This window comes from Tyto alba, unplaced genomic scaffold, assembly GCF_018691265.1.
Source record: "Tyto alba isolate M040663 unplaced genomic scaffold, T.alba_DEE_v4.0 Super-Scaffold_21, whole genome shotgun sequence".
Classification (NCBI taxonomy): Eukaryota; Metazoa; Chordata; class Aves; order Strigiformes; family Tytonidae; genus Tyto; species Tyto alba.
In genome coordinates, this window is record NW_024881295.1 from 14,986,452 (window position 1) to 15,009,411 (window position 22,960).

At 39.8% G+C, this 22,960-nt stretch overlaps 1 protein-coding gene across 6 annotated transcripts in view; it reads right to left on the minus strand.

The window, feature by feature from the left end:
- The window catches only part of CALD1 (caldesmon 1), a 95,410-nt gene that overhangs the window by 5,212 nt on the left and 67,238 nt on the right, over positions 1-22,960 (minus strand). For 4 of the 6 annotated variants that reach the window (XM_042795451.1, XM_042795450.1, XM_042795452.1 and 1 more), the window contains 8 exons: positions 22,656-22,739; positions 17,440-17,588; positions 12,360-12,615; positions 10,609-10,749; positions 3,433-3,476; positions 3,268-3,346; positions 2,002-2,139; positions 947-1,042 (listed from right to left, as the gene is read on the minus strand). In XM_042795451.1, coding sequence (XP_042651385.1) covers positions 947-1,042; positions 2,002-2,139; positions 3,268-3,346; positions 3,433-3,476; positions 10,609-10,749; positions 12,360-12,615; positions 17,440-17,588; positions 22,656-22,739 — 987 coding nt within the window. The remainder of the gene's footprint in view (positions 1-946; positions 1,043-2,001; positions 2,140-3,267; positions 3,347-3,432; positions 3,477-10,608; positions 10,750-12,359; positions 12,616-17,439; positions 17,589-22,655; positions 22,740-22,960) is intronic. The other 2 variants (XM_042795455.1, XM_042795454.1) reach the window with 1 other exon arrangement.

Below are 22,960 nucleotides of genomic sequence, written 5' to 3' on the forward strand. Positions count from 1 at the left end.
TATCTAAAAGATGCAACTTAAAAGAAAGAGGAAAATCTGGAGGCAGACTCTGTGCTGGTTTTCAGTGACTGTGATTAAACACAGCAACCACAATAACTTCTTTTGTTTTTACATTCATGGCCATAGGACACAGTCTCCATGTAGCTACCAGTAAATACTGACATTAGGGACAACGTTGCAAATTTCAAGCTCCTCTTTGGGACAAGTAGGAGTGCACCTTGAGAAAGCGTTTTTCAGGCTGCACCTTTTATAAAGGGCAAGTGGACTGGCAGAAAAATGCTACACAAGGGTATGGAAAGAAATCAGTTCTTTAATAAAATCCCAAAGCTGAAACACTGACACCACGAGTGATGCCCTGCCATTGTCCAGTATGGACACCTACAGCACCAGTTCCTCATTCATACCCTTCCCAAACCCACAATTACCTGTTTCTGCTCCTTCCCACATCCATACCACTGCTTCCCACACTCCCAGCTTATTACTTTTATAGTATTTTTTACTCTGATTCTTGCTGAAGTAATGGGCATGCTAAAGAACCTTCATTAGAAATTACATTTAGGCTGTTAAAGGACTAAAGTACTTCAGTTGTGTTTAGAAATATACTTGGAAGATTTGTTCATCCAAGGTCTATGGCTGGTAATTTCTAAATTAATGGTAGGCCTTTCACAGGTGGAAATTTAATGTCTTTCTCTACCAGAGAAGTGCTTCTCTGAGCACTGTCTTTTTAGAGCACCCCTAAGCTTTAAGGTGAGAACTGCCCTGCTTCATCTCCCCTTTTTCTGACTACCTGGGAATCAGCAGCCAGAGGGCCTCTGTGAGCTTCCAAGAGAGGACACGCAGCAAGGTTCCTCCAAAGACCATCAGCTCGTTGAGGAAGCACTGTCACCACCTCTGCCCCAGGAGAGAACCCACCTACTGAAGAGATGGTTGTTGTAAGTTTACTTACAGAAGGTTTTGGAGCAGGTGATTTGTTGCTCTCTGGGGTCTTGGTTAACCACTCGTTGATACGACTGGAGACACCAACCTTCAGTCCAGCAGTTTCCTGCAAAATAATAAAATCTAATCAAAGACTTTCAGAATAGCTTTGCTTTTAAATCTAAACCATGGAGTTTAATGTAGAGGTCCTCACTGAGACTATGGCTAACTAAGACTCATCCTGTGTGCTCTGAGGATATTATCTCTATGAACTACACAATACTACTACTCTCTAGTTTTCTGTACTGATAAATGTGGGCTGACAAAATCATTTCCACTTTAGTGCTAACCCAGGAATCCATGTTAGACATAAACCTGCTGTTTCTGACATAACCTCAAACTCCAAGGAGAAAAAATCTTCAGCTTAAAAGAAGAAAAGACCAGTCTAAGTCTACATTTTCATTTTATTAAATAAAAGTTTTTCAAAAAAGCACATCAGAGAGGAGTTAAGTGCCCTAAAATTTAAATCATTAAAATAAATCTTTAAAATGTTAGAACAAATTATTGAAATTTCATGCCTATCTGTAATAACCCCCTTCAGTCCATGGCTCAGTTTTTGGACTATGATGAATGCTCATCAGTTCACATCAATTTATAGAAAGGAAATGATGCCTTAAGGATTTATGTAGAAAAAAATAAAGGTTTCACAAATGATTGTATGCATTATCTATAAAACATCATCATTATCTTGTCTATTTAATCAAACTCTGCCCCCAAAAACAATCTTTCTCAACACAAAGAATTTCTTTGTACTCCGCTTGAGCTACCCAGATATATTTGTCTAAGATATCTGATGTAGCTCTGGAATGTCTCATAACTTAGCTCAGTATGTCACTAAATTCTTCCGTTATACTCAGTATTGCAGCCACACAATTTTGTGGGTTTCTGAGGGCCTCAGGATCCTTTGGGATATTCTTCACCAGTGATGTCAACAGCAGCAACCAGCCTTACTCATATGAACATGAATAGCAAGGTCAGGTCCATAACATAATTCTTTATAATCACTCTGTAAAACTAAACACATACCTTATTTGGTGTTCCTGTCCCAGAGGGCGATGAAAAAACATTCCCTTTCTCCCACATGCTCTTGATGTTACGGACACCCTCAGCTGGAACAGGAAGGTCAGAGGCTGCTGGCTTAGTCGGTCTTGCAGCCTTTGTGCCCTGCAGAAGAATTGAGGCCAGTTGGTGTTTGGCATTAAGAGCTGGAGCTCCAGGGTGGTTTGACTCTGGGGCAGTGCTGGGGAAGGCAGCAGCTGTAAGTGGTTCTAGAGATAGTCATGCAAAGACGGAAAGGAACACCCAGCTCAGGGGGTGCCACTGACACTCTCCTCCTTCTGCTTTGCAGTTGTACCCTCAACACAACGATCAATGAAAACCACAATCACTTTGATTTTTGCACTTGTTACATTTCTGATGCCCATGGTAAACCATGCACACAACTGCTCCAAGGCTTTAATTTGTCCTCTTTTAAGTCTTAACTCCTGCATCTTGTAAGCAGGGCTCTTTCAGGGACACAGCTAAGGAAATCTTTATGCAAAGGAGGGGGAAAAAGGCTGCTCTGTCATTTAGCATCAGACTCTGCTCCATCTGTTCCAGACAACTTAACCTCACAACTTGGGATTCTAGGGATAGATTTCAGCCATTGCAGTATATTTGGAATGAGGTGATTTTTTAAAGAGTGGGGGAACGGGGGTTTTTTGGCATGTTTTTTTCCTTGGACTATGAAAAGAAAAAGCCTTCAATTCTGGCTTCAGGACACATTATCGGCCACTAATTGTCAAAATCACTTGGGGTCAAATCCTTCATTTTGTTTTGATTGTATTTTTCCTTTGGCACTACTTAACTTCCTAGTTCACTAAAGTGTCCTTCTTTTCCAATGAATGTCACTCTGAAGTGGCAGTCAGCAGCACAGGCCCAGTTCCTTCCTCTCCTAAATAAGCCACTAATAGGATAACTATCAGCTCTCTGCTGATAGTACTGTCATCAGCCAAGAAGAGGATACAACTGTCACTCAAGAGATGCTGACTGAGTCCTTCAGGAGCTACTCCAAGCTTAAAAAGCAGATAGAGTAAATTGCAGCATGACAGGAAAGACATGAATCTGAGGTTTTCGTTAGATATATACCTAGATGTTGGTTATATGTGTCCCTCAAGCATTTTGTTCTTGAAGTCACCTTAGAAAAGAGTTTGTGACCAAAAATCCCTGCAATTCTTGAACAGTAAAGCATAGGCTGCCTAAGTCCCCAAAGCCATTAGTAACTAGGGCAATCATGACCTGGAATTAACTTACCTCAATTGCACTAGTGTATTGCTCAAGTCTACTGTCGATCTTTGAGACAACTGCTGTTGTGTGGGCAGGTTTCATACCACTGTAAGAGGTAAGAAGGAAAAAATTAGTATTACCTCCAATGTAAACACTGCTGTTTTGACTGAACCTACTGTTTTACTCCTTTACCTCTTCTGAGCGGATTTGTTCAAAAATTCTGCTCGCTCTTCTATCTAGAAGAGAGAGAAACAAGAACTGTAAGTTTAAAGTTAATAAAAAGGCAGCCCTGTACAAGGTCAGGCTAAAATGTAATTTCAAATGTCAAAAGATCAATCTGAAAGAGATGCATTCCAAGAGAAATCACCACAGTCACACACACAGGTTTTATCGTTAGGAGCCTATTATGCTGCAGATTCATAAAGGTGGATATATTTTCTGTATTAATGTTTGCATCCTTCATATTTCTTCAGTGTCTTATTTGTAACAAGAGATTAAACCACCAATACAGAAAGGAGAAAAGAGAAGTTCATCTTATGAAAGGGATTGATATTCACAAAATCTATGTCAAATTTTCTCATTTCTCCCACATAAGAGCAAGTATGTATCTCTTGAGACAGACAGCAAATTTAATAAAGTTTTTCTGAGTTGAGACATCAGACTAGGCCAGGTTTGGAGCTCAGCCACATATTCTATCTCATGCAAAAACCAATCCGACTATACTCTGCTTATGTTCAAGCTGGGTCACTGCTGAGTCAATATCTACCAGCTGTTATTATACAAACTGGTATCTTAGATTTCATCATTATTTTCTACTCCGTTTATCTGAAAATATTGTAATGTTCTCAGGGAAAAAGAATCATGAAGGTCTTATAAGATGTATGCCAAATCTCTTGATAATTTGAAAACAAAATGAATCCATCTTTGAATAAAATTTTAAACTATTTCATGATGTGTGTGTGTGTCTATTTGCATTCTGGGTCAAGAAATACTTCAATCAAATTTCTTCAAGCCTCTTCCACATTGCATTATTCCACTTCTTGTCCCAGGCTCTACAGTTTCACTTAAGAGTAAAACATATACAAGCAGCTCCAGGGGATAGAAATGACTATTAATCAGCCTGGCTGGATTCCTGGGGATTCCCTGGTCTCAGTAGAGTTGTCCATTTTCAAGTTACTTTAACAGTGATTGCTGTGGCATTCATGCCTTTAAAATAAGGCAACGACAGCCGTTCCTTTAAATGGTTCTCCTCGGTGCCCTTAGCATCCAGGCTGTACCAGAATACTAAATCCCAGAGCGATCCCATCAAAGGGCATGTATGTTTTACTTCTCAAGCCCCTGCAAGCAAAAACTCAAGCAGTTCACTTCCGTGCAGAATTTCCCAAACAAGCTCACTGGAGGAACTCCAGCTAGGATCAAAGGCACCTCTAAAGCTCTAAAAATAAATATATACAATTTACAGAGTAAATTACATTAACAGTTTTATTTGCCAATATGTGTTCTGAATACAGTCCTGAGTGGAAAGATGGGCTTTGCTCGGGTAGGTACCAACTGTTTCAAGGGGCAGCTGTCAGAAGGTGGCAGCAATTCACCAGGCAGGAGCTGAAGAGACACACACACACCCAGGCGGGTCCGGAGCTGCGGCTCTTCCTCTGCCAGCCTTAACAGCTCACGACTTAGTTTCACCCGGAGGAAATACAATCGGCATTGTCATAAAACAAGCGAGTAGATTATTTGATGAAAAGTGAACTAAACAGATCTTCAACGGTAATTTAACACACATCACCTCTCCTCGACTATGGTATAGTAGGAAAAGTTTCCCACAACGCTGATTTCTGGGTCATAATCAGGAATGAATCAAAATGATGAGTTATACCAATAAGAGCCACTGGTTTCTCCCCAGCTCTGCATGAACGAGTAATTCCCCAGCTGCATCAATTAAATGCTGGCTGGCAGCAAGAACAAACAATATGGACAATCTCAAAGCACCAGGACTCAACATAACAATCTAATAATTAATTTATAGCATCTTCTAGTTCAGATGAACTGAGATTCCACTTAAAATCTTACAAAAGGGACAGATTTTTAAAGATGCTAGCAGTAGACTCTTTATAGTCTTCTTACGTTCAGGAAGGAGATGTTTCTGCAAAGCAGGAAAACCTGGCTGTAGCAGGCACTGGTGTAAGAGGGGCATGGGCTGGGGGGAAGAGGGACCTGTATCCTTGGAGATATAGTAAAAAGGCATGGGGTCATTCTTCACCCACTGGCAATGGCAGTTCTCAGAGCACCTGCTGTGGTATCAGGAATAAGTCAGGGACTGTTCAGAACAGGAGAGTGAGGAAGCAAACCAGAAAATAAGTTAAACAAGAAAGAGTTAGGAAGTGACTCCTGGAGCTGAACATGGTCACCTTCCCGAGGGAGTAGGCGCCTTGTGTGGATGGATAACACATTTTCTGCACATTTATATGGGAATTTGTTCTAGAGCATCTTCCTCAAAACACTGAATGCATGAAACAGAAGCATATATTGAATACACTTGGAGCAAACACACCTGTATACACACATGTATTCAACATATAGGTCAAGTACATTTAGACTGCACAGCAACATCTAAAGGCCATTTATCCACTGCACACCACACAAACTCCATGCAAAGAATTTTAAATGTTCGGCACATACAGTAAACAGTATTACAAAATAGATCTGTAAAAGAAACAGGCAAAGCAAGATGGTTAGCACAAAATACAAGGTATTTCCACAATTTGAAGCCAGGGAATAAGAATAATCTTTTCACTGCACTCATTTTAATGGGATCTTGTTAAATAGTTTGGACTATGTTTTGTCACCATGGAACACTTTCCAAAGACTCTGATACAGAACACACATGTACCCCAAAAAGTCAACATGCTGGCCTCTAATTAAATTATGACCACAGGGAAAGAACACAGGATCTCAGGCTGCATCTCTACCACCTAACCTCAGTTGCTTGAAAGTTAAGCATTTAGTTAAAATTATTCATTTTGGTTCCTGCTAGAGTCAGTGGAGAGGTAGAGGAGCTCACCTCACCATAGGAAAGGTAGGATTGCTTGTATACTGAGGGTGGCTCTTGCTCTATTAACTACCAAAGAAGCTTAGATTAGACAACAAAATGTTTAGATGGACACATTAACTTTCTACTGGTAAAATCAGATGAAATTAAACCAGTGGATATAAATTAAAACCATGCAGGTTCTCATCACCTGATTAGGGCCTTATTCAATGGGGTCAGCACATACACGTGGCAAGGAATAAATTAAGCAAGATGTTATATAGAGATATATGTATGCATTTATCCACATTCAATATTATATAAACATCTTTTGTTCACTGATTGTGCAAGAAATGCCTTGCATATTAAAAATGCAGTTAAAGTCTGCGTGTCAAAGTGCACTGTCTTCCATCTGTACATGAATGAGTTAACACACAATTTGATCCAATGACTTGGGAAACTCAAAATTTGTAGATATTCCCTGTAAAACTTGTTTCATACAAAGATATTAAATGATTCTTAGGAATTTTAAACTGTGTATTAGATATGTGACAGAAAGTGTTGTAAAGTGATATATAGAAAAATTCTTCTCAAAACCTGGGTCAAGGAGGAAGGGGACTAAGAAGTGCACACAGAAAACAAATCCCTGTATTATAATTTTGTCTCATATCCAACAAGTGAAAGCATCTAGTCAAAATCCACTTGGAGTGGTAGTCCCTGGGAGTAAAATGGCTTCTCCTTATCCTCCCTGAGAGGCTCACGTGCTCTTTTGCTTCATTAAGCACAATTAGGCTTTTCCTGCTGTCAGCGGCACCAGTGCAGAGTGCACCAATTTACTCCAGTTCACCTGGCAGACTAGAGTGCTGGCATCAGCATCAAAGATGGGGGAAAAACAAATGTCACAAATCCTGTCCTTACCACTCTATATTCCCTGTGCTGCAAGAGTAGATCATCTAGGAAGAACTGATTGTGTGGAGTCTAATTCTTTCTAGTCACTGCTCCAGCTGTCAGACATTGAGAGCAATAATGAGATAGGACAAGACAGGTCTTTAAGGAAAGGAAAAAAAAAAAAATCAAGCCCTGAAAAATCCTATATTCTGGCTTAGATGTCAGCATTGCCTTGCAGAGAGCGCGGGCTGCCACATCAGCCCATGTTTCCCAGGAGACATTTTCTGCAAAGGTAGGAGATATCCCAGGCTCTCAGCCTCCTGCCATTGCTTCCTTCAATGCTCAACTGCTTTTGGATTTCTGTAGTGGTGGAGCTCACCCCCAAGAGGAGGCTTAGTATTGAAATATCCAGTTCTCTCCTGATTAACCTAGATAATAGTTATACAAGAAGTCAATAACACTCCTTCCCAAAGAAAACATGAGGAATTAACTTGTTTAAAAAGGAAAAGGAACAAAGACTACGCAGGAAAACTCATTCTTCTACTGCAGCTCTGTTTGTGTGAACTAGAGAAAGCATGAGCTAGAGCAGTATGGGAGAGCAGCAGACGTTGTTCTAGTCTTTGTCCTTATTAAAAAACAAACAAAAACAAACAAACCAAAACCAAGAGAGAAAGCAGAGGTTGAACAGAGGCTTGGTAGTGCTGCTACTGCCCACATGGATTCTACCAGCCCTGAGAAATCCAAGCTGCTTCTGTCCCTGAGCTAGTGATGAACTTGGCCTATATTTACTTTTCATGTCCCCTTGGGAAGGACCAACCCTCACGCTGTCACTGGGAGGACTCCATGCTGCTGTAGTAGTTCTGCTAAAGTGGTATCTCAGGTTTCAGAGAAATACTGTATTTAACAGTTAAAATAACATGAGTTGTCAACACTGTGTAGACTGTGATTTATTAGAGGCCAGACTAGATAACCACAGCTGTCCTTTCTAAACATAAGCATGTAAGTATATTATGTCTGTGTTTGTGTACATACATTTATATATGTGCATCCATGAGACAGGTAATACATGGAGATGAGTCGCACATCTTGGTCTCTCAATTCTGAATGTCATGCTAGTCCATGCCCTGCCTGATGGATAAATGCAGTGACCATAACATGGTAATATGCCACACTGCTTTTCAATTTGTCTCCCTTCCTTCCTTTATTCTTGTAGTTCACCTGGTAAATAGCATGACCTACTTTCCTCATCTAAGTCACTCTCAGGAACTGCTTTTTCTTCCCAAAACCTTATTGCATCAGGAAGGATGAGGAAGGAGAAAAAGATGCTTTGCCAGATTCTGATCTAGAAGAAGTCAGAATGTGCACATGTATTATACAGTATTTTAATGATGACCCTCCCTTTTTTCATTATTAATTCCAATTGCCCACCCACAATTGTGCATTTAGGGTTCTCACATGACTCATGACACATCCAACCAGATGATACGTTCATCAAGGGAGAAAATATGTGCCAGATGTTTTACAAGTCAAAAGATAACTTTGGACAGTGCATAACAGGCGATGAGAAAGCTATGTAACAAGCAGGTTAGACCAGCTTGAGAAGTCTGTCCAAATGAAAGGTAATAAAATATACTGTCTTCTAAAAACTGGAGCTTGGCATCAGGTTATTAAAATTAGTTTATTCTCTCCTCAGCTATTGACCTCAGAAAGCCAAGAAACAGTTTAATGTGCGAAATTCAACGGCATTATATATATCTACTCTGGTCACCCACAGACACCAGACTGGAATAAGTACAGTATCACCAGTTTCTCAGAGAGAAACAGAGAAAGACAGAAAATGTATACAGACCTGCATCTATTGGTTTTTGTAACAAGCAACTACCTAACAAGCCATAAAAACTAGCAGCAATTATCATCATAAAAAAAAAGTTAGATGTTGGATGCTTAATAACGTTTGGAAAATTCCAGCTTTCCTCTAAAAATACACTTAGTAGAATAGTGTAGCATCAGTCCAAAAGTTCTCTGAAAGCTATTAACCTCCTGCCAAATCCAGTGTTTTTTCCCACTCTTCCCAAAATTATGATCTCTATCTTTCTATTATGTGTTTTCAAGTATAATTTCCTCTCTTCTGAGTCATCTGTGAACTAAAGCTCCAACTGTATGTCATAAAAGGCATCTCAATAAACATAAAGAAAAGGAAGCCCTCCCAGGAGGGCTAGGAAGAAGCTGTACATTTATAGTGTCTGTTATTGACAGTCTTTTGCAAACGAAATGGCAAGTCCAGGTTTATCTAATAGGAGCAAGTCATGAAGCTTGGCAATCTTTGTTTACAGCTGTGTGTATTCAACCCCTGTATTTCAGGTTCAGATGCGTCCGCGAAGTCAAAGGCACATCCAGTCAAAAACACTTGGATGCTGTATTTTCTAGAACTGGACCCAAAACAGTATAGAGATGAACCTCCAAATTGGTTCAAAGTGTAGCTCTCTGTGAGCAGAAATGTAATTTTGACCAAATGCAGTTTGTCACTCAGCAAATACAGTTCTTAATCCCACTGAGATCCTCCACTTCATGGTTGAACGTGCTCCTACCTGATAACATCCTGCCTGGTTCTTTTCTCTCCTAGTGCCCACTAAGGGGCATTTTTTGACAAACATTTTGGATTCTTAAATGACTAATGACACAAAACAAGAAAAGGAAAAGATAGTTGAAAAGAATTAATAGTTCTGCAGTTTGAGCTTGAGCTGAGGAAGCAACTGGACTGAATACCAAAACAAAGTTCTCAATAATTTCAGCGGGGCCAGGATTCCTCTTCCATGCTGAAAGGCCATTTAATTGATTTATCTGACTTCCAATATAATACAGGCCACAGAAGACCACTTAGAAATTCCTGCATCAACAGAAGAGATTTTTTTTTCCTATTATGTAAGAAAATGAGATCCAGCCTCGTACTTCTATATGTTATTTTTAGGGGGATTAAACATAAACTAGAACTCCCATGTGGGGCAGCTTCAGTTAATAATGATTAGGCTGAATACGCTTAAAGACAAAGTAATCTGGCAAGGAAGAAAGTAATTGTGGATGTGGAAGGGAGGGGGGAACATTTGTGATCCTCAGGTACTCCTGTTCACAAAGCACTTCTATAATAAATTAACATTGAAAATCAACACAGTAATACAGCTCTAAGTTTCTAAAATAATTTTCTCTTGAAGGTGAAGATCCCTTTTTGGACATTTTTCATCCACCAGAACAGGTAAGACTATTTCTGGAAAGGATCTCTAATTTTCAGTCATCCCAATGAATGAAGTCTTTCAGCTAAAGGTTTCAGGCTAAGGTCTATTTCAGAGCATTGTCCCAGGTCTGATTTCAAGCATTTCTACACTGCTTTGGTGTTGGTTTGGACTGCAACCCTCATTGCTTTTTATGTACTATATAGATGATAGTGGGGATGTTACCTTGAGAGATGAACCTTTAGGACTGAAACATTTAAATGGTTTCTTGTCTTCAGATAGACCATCTTCTGGCATTTTTTGACGTTTCTCAGCAGCTTCAGCCCTTCTCCTTTCAATTTCTTCCTTCATCCTCCTCTTTTCCTCCTTAAAAAAATGCACATGGTCACTTATTCTTTCAGAAACTACATCACCATTACAGGGCTTTGCAGTTCTGCAAACATTTACCAAATTTTGTAAGAACAGATTTTTATGCCAATCAAAAAGGTTCATCTGAAATCTAGCAAGTTATTGCTGCTAATCCACCACAGTGTTAAGGCAGCAGGGGAGACAACTAGTCTGTTCTGCTTTAGTGTCTCCTCACAGTGAGGTCACCAGATTTATTGCCATATAGTGCCACTTAAAGAAAGAAAAAAGCACATTTATAAAAATATTCAAATTCAGTTTCTCTGTATCCTCATGTATCATCTCTGTACTGCTCTTCTGTCCATCTACTCTAGTACTTGTTGTGCCAAGGTTAATACTTTACAAGGAAAAAATAATCAGTGCCCAAAAAAGTGAAGATTAAATGATTACAGTTTTCCATCCAGAGAGATAACACCATTTTTCACTTCATAAGCTACATGTCAAACCAGGAGCCCTCAAAGCACATTCACTGTGAGCACTCATCAGCAGGGTCTGACCAGCAAGGTATTGTACAAACTCAGCATCTATTGAGTTCTACTCTGAAGAGCTTAGTATGCTAAAGGAATTGGCATTCATCTGCCAAACATTATTATTATTCATCCACCATTTGTATTCCAAACAACTAAGATTTCTAAACGATGCACCAGAGATTTGGAAATCCTATTTATAGAGTCCCTTGGCAGAAGAAGTACAAGCAAACAGATGTGCTTGGGTACTCAGTACTTAAATAGACAAGAATATCTTCCTAATGAGATCTAGCCCATCATAACTATATATAACATTAACATTCCAACTCATCTGCAGCAGATGCATTTTGACATGTGCTTTGTAATTCAATTTGTGTAATGCCAAAAAGACACCCTGAATACATTAGTTCTGTGGCTATAACACTGCCCCCAACATTTTGCATCCCCAAGAAGATAAGACATTTGCAACTATCAGAGATGAAATCATGGCTCGTGAAGACATATATTAGAGCCCTGTCTTTCCTGAGGCTAGAACTTTAATGTTTCTTTCCACCCTGGATGACTGCATGTCCTCACTTGAGCATCTATGTGATGTGGTCACTTGATAACAAATACAGCATACTTGCAGTTAAACCTGATGGTTAGATAATGGGGTGATTTTAATTCTGGGTAGCATATTTGAAATCAAGGTCTGTTGCAACAGACCATCTCCTGACAGACACTAAAAAACATCAATGCCCAGAAGAGCACGCAGTCCAGAGGGGCCAGATAAAGGGTGCAATCTGAAGCAAACTCACAGCAGCAGTTCCCCACACAGCAACATCAGATCCAAAAAGGAGAACACTACACTTTGGCCTGTATACTTGGGTTTGGGCTTGTCTTCCTTGTGACATGCTCCTACAGCACCTACGAGCCAGTCTCCTGTGGCCTCATTCTGCCCTTTTGTTAAATACAGACTCATTGTCCTCCATCCACCAACTTCTTTGCCTTAAAAGTGCCTGTGCAAACACTGTTGTAAAGAGTTATTAACTAATGAAAGGCCAGTGGAAGTAGTAACAACAAGGGAATAAAACCAGAGTCCAGTAATTCATATTTTACGCTTACCTCCTCTCTGGCTTTTCTCTCAGCTTCCTCCTGCTTCTTCTTCTGCTCCTCTTCCTCCAGGATTTTCCGGCGCTCCTCTCGCCTTTTCTTCAGTTCATCCAGCTCTGCCGCCGCCTCCTGCTGCTTCTCCTTCAGCTTCTCAAACTCCTCGTTCTCACCTCGGCGACGGCGCTGATCTTCTAGCCGCTTTCCAGCCTCGATCTGAGACCCCAGCTTCACCTCCTCAGCATTTGCAGTCCCTTTCAAACTGGAGCGGCTGGGAAAGAAATGAAAGGGAAGGTGATGCACCATGGGTTTTCCCTTCCTGGCCAGAGCCACCCGCTGCCATGTGCTCACCAGCAACATGAGAGCCTGGCGCTCAGAGATATTGTCTTATAAGACCTTTTGGTCCTTCAAACTACAACGGGCCCTAAACACTTTCACCAGGAGTTAGTAGGCTGGGATACTAAAAGGAGCACCTCTCCCTTCTGCTGCCAGTGAGGAAGGGGTCTCCATGTGCTTGTGTGCACAGGAGCTGCACCACCCTGCCTGAGAACTCAGGCCACCTCCATTTTTAAAAGAATTCAGTAACTGAGCTTGAAATACTTAACATCTCATGTAACTTCAGCAAGTGGTATCACATCTCATCAGCATCCCTATGGTATACAGTGAACTCAAAGTTTCATATGTCTACTCTGCAGTTTACGTACAGAGGAAACACTTCCAAAAGCGTATCATAGTTCATAAAGAAAACAAATCTATGGCAAGCTATAACTGACTCCTCTCTGCTGATTTTAAATGAGATAAATTTACATATGAAAAACTCAAAGCAAAAATATTATGCTATGTTCTGTGTCACAAAAGATCCACTCATTCTTTGTTTTCCAAAGCAAGTATTTTTTATAAACCCTCTAGAAAAAGACAAGCATCTTTGGGGACAGAACAAATTACTTGACTTGGGGAAAACAGGAGACAAGAGAGGGGAGAGAATCTTACAACTTCAACAATGCTTGAAAAACCTAAAAAGGTTCCTATCCCATCTAGAACACCTATCACTTTAACTCTCCCAACCTGTATGAACAGAAAGGTTCATCAGATCTTTTTCTGACATTTTCCAGGAAAAGTATGATTTTTTTATTAAGGAATTGGGAATTATTTATTAATGGCAGCTTTTCACAGGTGAAAACCAGAAGTTTTCCAACCAACTGTAACGTATGAGACAGACAATATATGAGAAAAAATACCAAAAAAAACCCCAAAGATTTTGTATAGGTGAAGCGTGTATTTTCAACATGGGCAGATAGTATCGTCTAGTTAAACAATTACCACACCAGTGTTTGGACAAATGTCTGCTCCCTGAGCGCGTTTAATATTACTGCTGACAAGGAGATAAGTACCTAAGAGGTATCAGTGTGCTATTCATGAGAGATAGAAAGGGAATGTACCTACAGATTTTTTTTTAAAAGAACTTTCTGCTCAGTTCTGTTGGCATTTAAAAAAGCTCAAAATTAATGACTTCATTAATGCAACCAGAGTGTTGTGGAGTATAATACCACAAGATGGTACAAATCAAGTGTTCTAACAATAACAGCAACAGTTAGAGATGGTCAGATTAGAGATGACAACATGAAGAACAAATATCATATAAATTTGCAATCCAGTGAATCATACCAAATCCCGCATAGGTGCTCTTCAGTCAGATAAACGCCTAATCTAGATGGAGTTAACCATATAAAACAGGCTGTAGGACCAGAGCTGAATTATCTTTTGTTCCAATATCACAATAGAATCTACTAACACAGAGCTCTTTGCCCCCACATAATCCTACCGAATTGGATGAAATTTGGTTTTAGGACTGCATGCATGATTTAGGAATTGTATCATTTAAAAACATGGCAAAATACCATAACCAAACCAATGCTATTATGTGAATTCAGCTGCTGTACTTCATCTGTGCAAGTTCAACACTAAAGTGGTAGGACCTGGCACTTACTTTGCAATATGTTTACCTGGTTTCATAAAGTCTTTTCTCTGCAAGAGCGAAACATCACAAAGCAAAGCTAAAGAAAAAAAAATGTCCTAGAGGTCTGTGAACATATGTACCCCCAGTACATACTCACGCCTGATTTTCTAACCTAGAGTTGTAAGTACATAATATATATTTCTCTAGTATCACCTTATCACAATCCTTTTCTGCTCCAGACTCTATTCCTGAACGTGTTTTTGCAGTGGATTCACTTAAACCATGAAAGTAGAACCACAAGATTGCCCTCCACCACAAGCATCAAGTTATGCAAGTGATCACAAATAAGGGCTTGCATCAGGTAGTGATGTCTAATTAAAGAAAAGAACTCATGCTTTTTTAATGAAAAATATGTATGCAATTAACTAAAGCATTGTGAGACAACATTGGGAATTTCTATTTGAAATTTCATTTAGCCCATTTAAAAACAAAGTGAGAACCAATACCTGACGTATGAGGTATTATTTTGGGTGTCCAGCCTGAAATACCTCTGATTCAGTTCACAGAGGTACTGAGGACCCAAAATGTTCCACAAGTGTCTGTAAGGCACTAAGTTTTATTAAGGATTCAGTGCATCTATTCTGCACAGGCCATAAGAAAACCCTGGCTATTTTAAGGCTTTCCTGCTTCATTTCAAGGTTGTAGCCTCTATAGCAAACATCCCAGGAACATCACTGATTTTTTTATTATTTTTTTCTTGCTTCTTGGTCTCTGAAGTCTGTGTTGCCAGCCCACCCAGACCTGCAAGCTTCAGGCTCAAAGAAGATGCAAGAGGTCACTTCTGATAGACATAATGATATCCCTGGCAAAGGCAAATACTCAGCTCTCAGAATTAAGAGAACTAAGAACATAACATTTGCCAAGATTCTCTTAATAAATAGTCACTCTGTTTTATATCAGCACAGAAGAGAGGTTAGTTCTCAGTGACTTCAATGCAGATAGCCTCAATGAAATTAACAGCTACTCTCAGTTTTCAACTGATAAGAGCCAAAGGTAGAATCTATTCTTAACATTTTTGTTTGGGGACCTCAGGTGACTATTTTGTCCTCCTTACAAAGAAGGACATTTAAAGTTTCGAGCTTATTTTATTCTCATGCAGCTTACTTCCCCTACTGGTTCTGCATAATCCAAAATAGCAAACAATAAACTGGCAGTAATTCTGCTTATTTTCCTCCACCTCCCAAACTCCTCTGTTTTCAGCAGATTCTGGGAATCTCTGTTCCCTGCTGTTGACATTGGGAAATTAGTATTGAGATGCTGGGTGGAGGAAGAGTTTCGTAAGCACCTATTTGGGGCTAAAAAATTAAGTTGGTTGCCAGCTTTCAGACAAAGAGGAAAAGGAAAGAAGTGGGTTGTGGGAGCCAAAAATGTCAGAACAATGTGAAAAAGCATGTTACATCATATTTAGGACTTATGCAGTCCTGTATGAGAATAGGGAGAAAGGCAGGTGGGAGGGGAGATGGGAAGAGGAAGCCGTAAAATAGAGTTTTATTCTGTATTTCTCTTATTGACTGATGTAAACAAGTGACACAGGTAAGATTTTTTCTTTAGCCTACACTACCCTTTTTTATTCTTAATCCTCACCACTGAGAGTTAGCCAAGTTACATGCTTCCTAACTAGTATCTGGTATGTTCATGTAAAAACAGGAAGAAAGATAGTTCTAAACAAAGCCCAACAATGTGGGGGGCAGTTTGTTAGAAAATAGGCCAAGAGCCTTAATTCATAGCTAACAACCCAGCAAACACTAGAGCCTCTGCTGATGTTGCCAACGCAAGTCTTCTCCTCAACTCATAAAAGGCTATTAAACAGGCTTCTTCCAACATTTGGGAAACAGTAGAAGAAAAACAGAAAAAGAAAAAAAGGAGTGGAAACTCAAATCTAGATGTTGCCACTAAGGCCTGTCTCCCACAGGAAGTAAAGCAAATGAAAACACAACAAAAATATTTTTAGAAAACCATTCTCATGTTATTGATGATGTGACCCAAGTCATGAAGCAGGACAGTTCTGAGCAAGGCCGATTTCCTGCTATTCCATCTCCATCTCTGTCTGTCTTTTGGCCTTAGGTCAGGGTGTCTCCAGGGACTTTTGAACTGCATTTTATTTTGAGAAAGTCTGTTTTTCCCGGAAGAATCACAAGGGGAATGCTGAGATACAACAGCAAATCCCATCAGCCATGCAGAGATTTCTCAAAGTGCCTGGAGAGCTTAACCTTTTCTTTGCCTGTGAAAGAGGAATGTAAAAGAGGAAGAGAGGTGTAGAAGGAAGCAAAAAAATAGATTTTTAACCTACTCATTCCTGTGTTTCTGCTAAAAGAAAAAATTCTGCTCTGCTTCATGTATCCCCTTCTTTTAGCAGGCAGAATCCTTTTTTAATAAACTTTTCACTATAAATTTGTTACCTTAATTGAATTTCCCAATACAGCCATAAGGCCAATATTTCCTTGAGAAGAAAAATAAAAATCAAACTGTGATACAGCTTGTAAAAAGATAAAAAAAATAGAACATTTTGGCTAGGAGAGGGTTTCACCTAACCGAAAAATCACTTTTATAGAGATGCCATTAATATCTAGGTTTGCCTTGAAATCAAGAGAGCAGCTCTTTGAAGAGTTACCAACTGGATTGTGCCCCATACTGATATGCATGGTCTGATTAAAAGCAGGTGGGTAAATGGAAAAAGGCTACTTCAGTAAAGGTTGAGTTCTGACTTAAAATATTAGAGAACACAAAACCTAGGCTGTTGTCACTATTGGCCTCTGTACAGATATTAGAAATAAATGTCCTTTAGGAAGGAAAGTCCCAGCAGAGCAAAAATAAGCCACTTGCCTCTACTGAGGGAGCAAGGCTATTTACATCTGCTTTCTGTACTTCGTTTTGTTACTGCAACAATGTGGGGGCAGTTCATTATTAAATAGGCGAGGAGCTTTAATTCACACCTACAACCCAATGAACAGCAGAGCCTCTGCTGATGTTGCCAACCCAAGTCTTCTACTCAGCTGCTACAAGGCTGTTAAGCAGACCCAGAGATGGCCCCCTGCTCTGCTGTAACGTAAGCAAACCCAGTGCTTACTTGGAACTTACCCAAAAGCGTTCTCAGTAGATTTAAGTTTTGGGGCAGTGAGTTCACGTTCTCCGTTCTGTGCCTTCTGTTCAGGAACACCCTTCTTACGATCCCAGATACTTTTCATTTCCTCTTTGGGTGCTTTTCCTTTGTCCTTGTCATCTTTTACCTGCTCAGGAGAAACCGTAAATCATAGAACAAAAACAAGAAACAAACAAACAAACAAAAAAAAAAGTCACAATGAAGCATTCTAAATAACAGCTGAGGAACACAATTTTCTTGGTATTAATGACTAGCTAAGCAACTATTTTCAAAATATTTATGTGCTTTATAGCAGAAGTAGTCTGTAAAACTCTAACTGTGACCAACCACCACTCTTCCGTCCTGGTCCGAATTCAAGATGAGAATATCTTCAGCAAAATTATCAGTGTTCTGTGAAAGATTTTTGTGGCCATGGGACTATGCTACCACTTTGCTTTATTCTGCAACTTCACTCCACTGAGGCACCCCAACCCTCTTCCCTCCTGCTGCAGCATCATTCACCTGTTGCTTAATAAGATTCTGGGTTGCAAACTCTTTGGGATTAGGCTTGTTGATACATTCTTGGTACAAGGTTATGGGCATTGGTGCAATAAAAATAGCACATAACCTTCACCAATTGTCAAGTTTGCCTGACAAAGTTCATGCTCTTTCCAGTGTCATAGCAGATGGATACTTCAGTATTGTAAAAGTAATGGCCAAAACACAAAGCTATCTTTATATCAGAGTAAAATTTACCCTGACAAAAAGCACAATCCTACCAGGAGCTAGTCATGGATAGTGTTATCAGACATGAATATTTAATCCTATGAAAAGGCAAATATTCTCTCCAGAAACACGAGAGCAAAAATTCCCTCCATCTTTACAAAGCTTTGTCCTATAATTCTTAACAGTAAGTAAGTATATTTAGTGCATGGATTTCACTCTCCAGTATTCCTTCAGATTTATGAGCTTGAAGTATTTATCAATACTACAAGACAGCCTGATCCCAACCTGCTGAGTCATGGCTAGATGCTGATAATAGGAGGAAGATACTGACTGATTTAAGTTCTTTATCCTCAGGTAGAAATATTCCCTCTCAGTTAGTTAGGCTACGAGTCTAAATAGATTTTCAACAGCAGCAGATGAAACATTTACCTCCTTTTTTTTTTTTTTTTTTTTTTTTCTTCCCAGTTCTGCCATGCTGGAGGAAGATTCTAGCTGGTAAGCAAGAAACACTTTCTGTGAAAAATTCATATGAAGACCTTTAGGAAAAAATACTTTTGTACTTTGGAAGCCTGTTGCCATCCCATTTGCTAACTAGAAAGAAAAAAACTTGCCTAACATCCTGTCTGCAACACAACTGCTTTTATGGCTTTCCAAGCCGCACCTTGAAATAAAAATCTAATACACATACACATCCTCAAATACAATCAAATTTCTATGCTTCCTCACCAAAGAAGAACTTCTGGAGATGTAATGTCTTTAACAATAAAGGATGAGTCCATAATCTTCAAAATCAAGATCCTCCTAAGGCACTGAATTAAGCTGCTGACTGAATTCCCAAAGTCAGCCTCTGGCTTAACCTGAAGCTAGTCTGCTTGCTCACAGAAACTGATAGGATGGACAATGCCAAGGTGGCACACACTACAGGTGAGTACTGGCTGGTTAAACTACTCAAGCAGATTTGCCACTGGTGAGGGATGTTGGACACCACCCACAGAGGCATTTGTTTTGTCCGGAGGGCAGGCAGTGGCAGTGCAGACCATCCCCACCCTCTCCTGCCAAAGAAGCTTTAGCCACGACCTGGCAGAAGTGCCTGACCACGGACAAGAGGGGAGTTCAGTTTCCATGACCATGCATTCTTTGGCCATGATGCTGTAACTGCTAGCGAACAAGGCCATTATTACTAGCAGCCTCAAGGGATGGTTTTCTGTTTTCTAGGAGCTGGGCTGAGACAACCAGGGCTATTCATTGAGCCTAATGAATGCCATCAGACAGTAATATCTTTTCGGTGCTCCCAAATCTGGGCAAGATTGTAGCTAGTGATCATGTTCACAGGAAAAATCTCCGCTGCCTGTTAGCAATCTTATAACCCTTTAGTCCCAGTCAGGGTGACTGTTGCAAGATTTCACATGCCAGGATGTCTGTGTTGGGATTTTGAGAGCATAGGATTTCCTTTGCTGAGATTTTCATCAAGACCTTTCTAAGTCTCATTAAAAAGCCAATACTTCCAGCTGCCTGATGTATTGAAGTCCACTGGGGAGGGTCATATCTCTTACATCTTAATTGAAATCACTGAGAAAACTAATATTAAAACAATATATTTTAAAAATTAATAGGTTAGGAAATAGCATTCTAGAAGCCAGTAGGTTTTATGGTAATATGTCTGCATTTGAGAAAACCATTAATACAGCTTGGCCTCTTTATTCAAAAATACGATAAAACAAGATATTACAGAAACATTTCACACCTTTTGGGCCCAAGCCTTATCCTACTAATTTTAATGCCAAAACAGAGATTGATTAGCACAGAAGCAGAAACCATTATGTCCCATTCCAAAGTCAGGCAACAGAAAAAGTACCTTCCCTTGTTCTCAGTGGTTCCCTAAATTACAGGCTAATTCAGCTTCTGCAGAATTCAGTAGAAAGGACCACACTGACTCCAGTTGGAGTAGACAGGTGGTATTACCTGAACTGAAAACATCTCACATGCTGTCACAACTCTTGACCATCAAGTCAAGATAGAACACAACCAAAAGCATGTTTAGCTAATTTCCAGATTTATTTATTTATATTTTAATTTTTCTCTACACTGCTTCTTTCCTGCTAGGTTGTTATGCTAATATTTGAGGGTTGAGATTTTTAAATCCGTAGTTTGAACACCTTCAGACCACAGAGAATCAGTTACTGAGGCTGGGGCCTTTTTGGCAAATTTGATTCCTTATTTAGGCTCAATTACTTGGTGACTTAAAAGCTGTGGGCATCTGGCTCTAGGACTTCCATTTCCAGCCAACTACCATACCCAAATACCATGAGAAAAGCAACTGTTGCAGCACGTCTAGCCAAACTGGAAGCAGGAAATACCAAGAGTCTCACATCATGAGAAACATTGTTCTTATGAACTTTCCAGGCCATTTTTGAGAACCAAAAACTGTCAGGCAGTTCAGAAAAGGAGACAAGATTTTGCTTGCTAATTTGATCAAAACCTGAACTTTGAGGAACAGATTTTGGTCACATTAAGTAAGGACATGTGCTTGTGTTGCACAACTGCAAAAGCAAAATCTGATTATATAGATACACTGTATTTCTTCAGGATGTTGCTCATGATATACTGCCATCCTCTGAACTGCATATATGGTTCAGAAATAGGCTTCATTGAATTTGTATGTCCTTGAAGTGGAGGGAGGAGTGGAGATCCTGATCTTGACTTGTTTTGGAGTCTGAGATTGTTGATTTCTCTTCGCAAACCTAGAAGCAACAACTGTGATTTTCAAAACTGAGCAAAACACTCTGAATGCTCAGCTTGATACACACGCAAAAGATTTACTTTTCAGTGGATGGGTATTAGGCATTGCACTAAAAGTGGGGCTATCTGAAATCATCTCAGCTTGAGCATCCAAAAATGGAAGTACTAAAATCACAAGTCACTTTTTAAAAAGTCTTACCAATTTCCTGGAATAATCTAGCCCTGTGGCTATGGTTTAGAAGCATGGTGAGAGCTCCAGTGAGAATTGACTGAGCTCCACATAAACACAAGCAGGACAATTGTGTCTCAAGTCCATGCTGCCTCTCCCCTGCCTACCCCCTCCATCCGCCCCCATCAATATTTGTGGTCAGTTACACCCTCCTTTTTACATTTACTTGTAATATTCAAAGATTGTGTGCAACAGTGAATATTACAAGCCAATTCTGTCTTATGAAGAACTCTTAATATAATCCATCCCTTATTTTTTGCACAGCTCTTTCCTCTGCTTTTGCAATTGGATTAATTTAGAGCAATTGTTTAGTTTTTCTAGTGCACTATTATGAAGCATCTCCATTAGGTCTCATTTAACACTTCCCCTTTCTAGAGTAAATTATTCTAGTATTGCCAATCTCTCTCTCCCTGTTCATTAGGAACTTTTCTTCTAATCATCTTCATCACTTTATTTGCCTTTTCAATGTCACATGTACCTTACTCAAAATATGATACCTTGGATGATCGAGCAAGGCAACTGGACATAAAACCTTGTGACTTGATTTGCCTTCATCACACTCTGAAGATGAGCTAAGCATCTACAGCATGTTCCAAATTAATCCAACAACTAAGGACCCTGGACCAGACCCTCTACAACCCTGAATGCTCCCCAGCAGCTGGACAGGCAGCAAGCTGCCTGTTATTAGATCTCTGTGCTGTGGCTCCCTTTAAGCCACACAGACCTGGCTGAAACCAAATGGGTCCAAACCCCCAAGGCCCTGACCAGTCTCAATGTCTGATTAGAGTCAGGAGGTATTTTGAGACCTGCTTCACTGAACCAAAAGCACAGTTGCTACACAGCATTGAACATGGCTCCCTGTGTACAGCTATAACCTGAAGAGTAAATGGTTCCCAAATCTTATTTACTTACCATACAGTAAAACACCATGGCACCAGCTCCTGTGTTTACAGTGGAAATGCAATGCAATAAATTTTGTTGTTTTTCTCTTTAAAACAAAAGAAGAATCTTGGAATGCACAGTTTATATCATGGGGCTTTGCAGTTTGGGAGAAAATCATTAGTTAAGGCAGTCAGGTGGCCAAAGGGCCTAGATGATGATGATGATGATTATTATTATTATTATTATTGGAGTAGGTCTCAGTCACAGGGAAAAAGCTCACAGTAAAGTGGGAGGAAACCAGAGAAGGATGATTAGTTGATACAGTCCTGAAAAATTCATCCCTAGGGTGCAAACCATCCTTGCATTGTTAACCAAACCGAGTCTCCTGAAATATTTGTTCTAAGACAAACAGGACTTGATTCTAAAGCCCCAAAAGAACAAAATACTTAAGCATTTACTTAATTTTAAGCACATAAATATCTTCATCCCTATTTATTTCAGCAGGATTACCCATGTTCTTAAAGTGAAGCACATGCTTAAGTACTTTGCTCAGCAAAGCAACTTCCAGTTATAGCTCACTTATTTATTTTCTTATCTCAAGTTTTCCTACAACATCTAAATCAATGGTTTACAAGTTACCTGATCTTTTTTGGAAGCAGGTCGGAACTTCTCATCCAGCAACTTTTCCTTTTTAGCTTCCACTTTATCCTCTTTTTCTTCCCCCTTTGTTTTTGGGTTTTTAATATTTTTTTTTAATATGAAAACATCACATCTGTTTGCATTTTTGTTTCTCCACGCTGTGTTCATGTACAAATCCTGTGTGCAGCCACATCTCCATCATATGCTGCTGTGCCCACATCCCCGTGTGCAGTGGTGCTCCTTCCACCCTTCCCAAATGCTCCAATTCCCCCATCTGGGCCTTTCTCCCTCGCATGGCATCATGC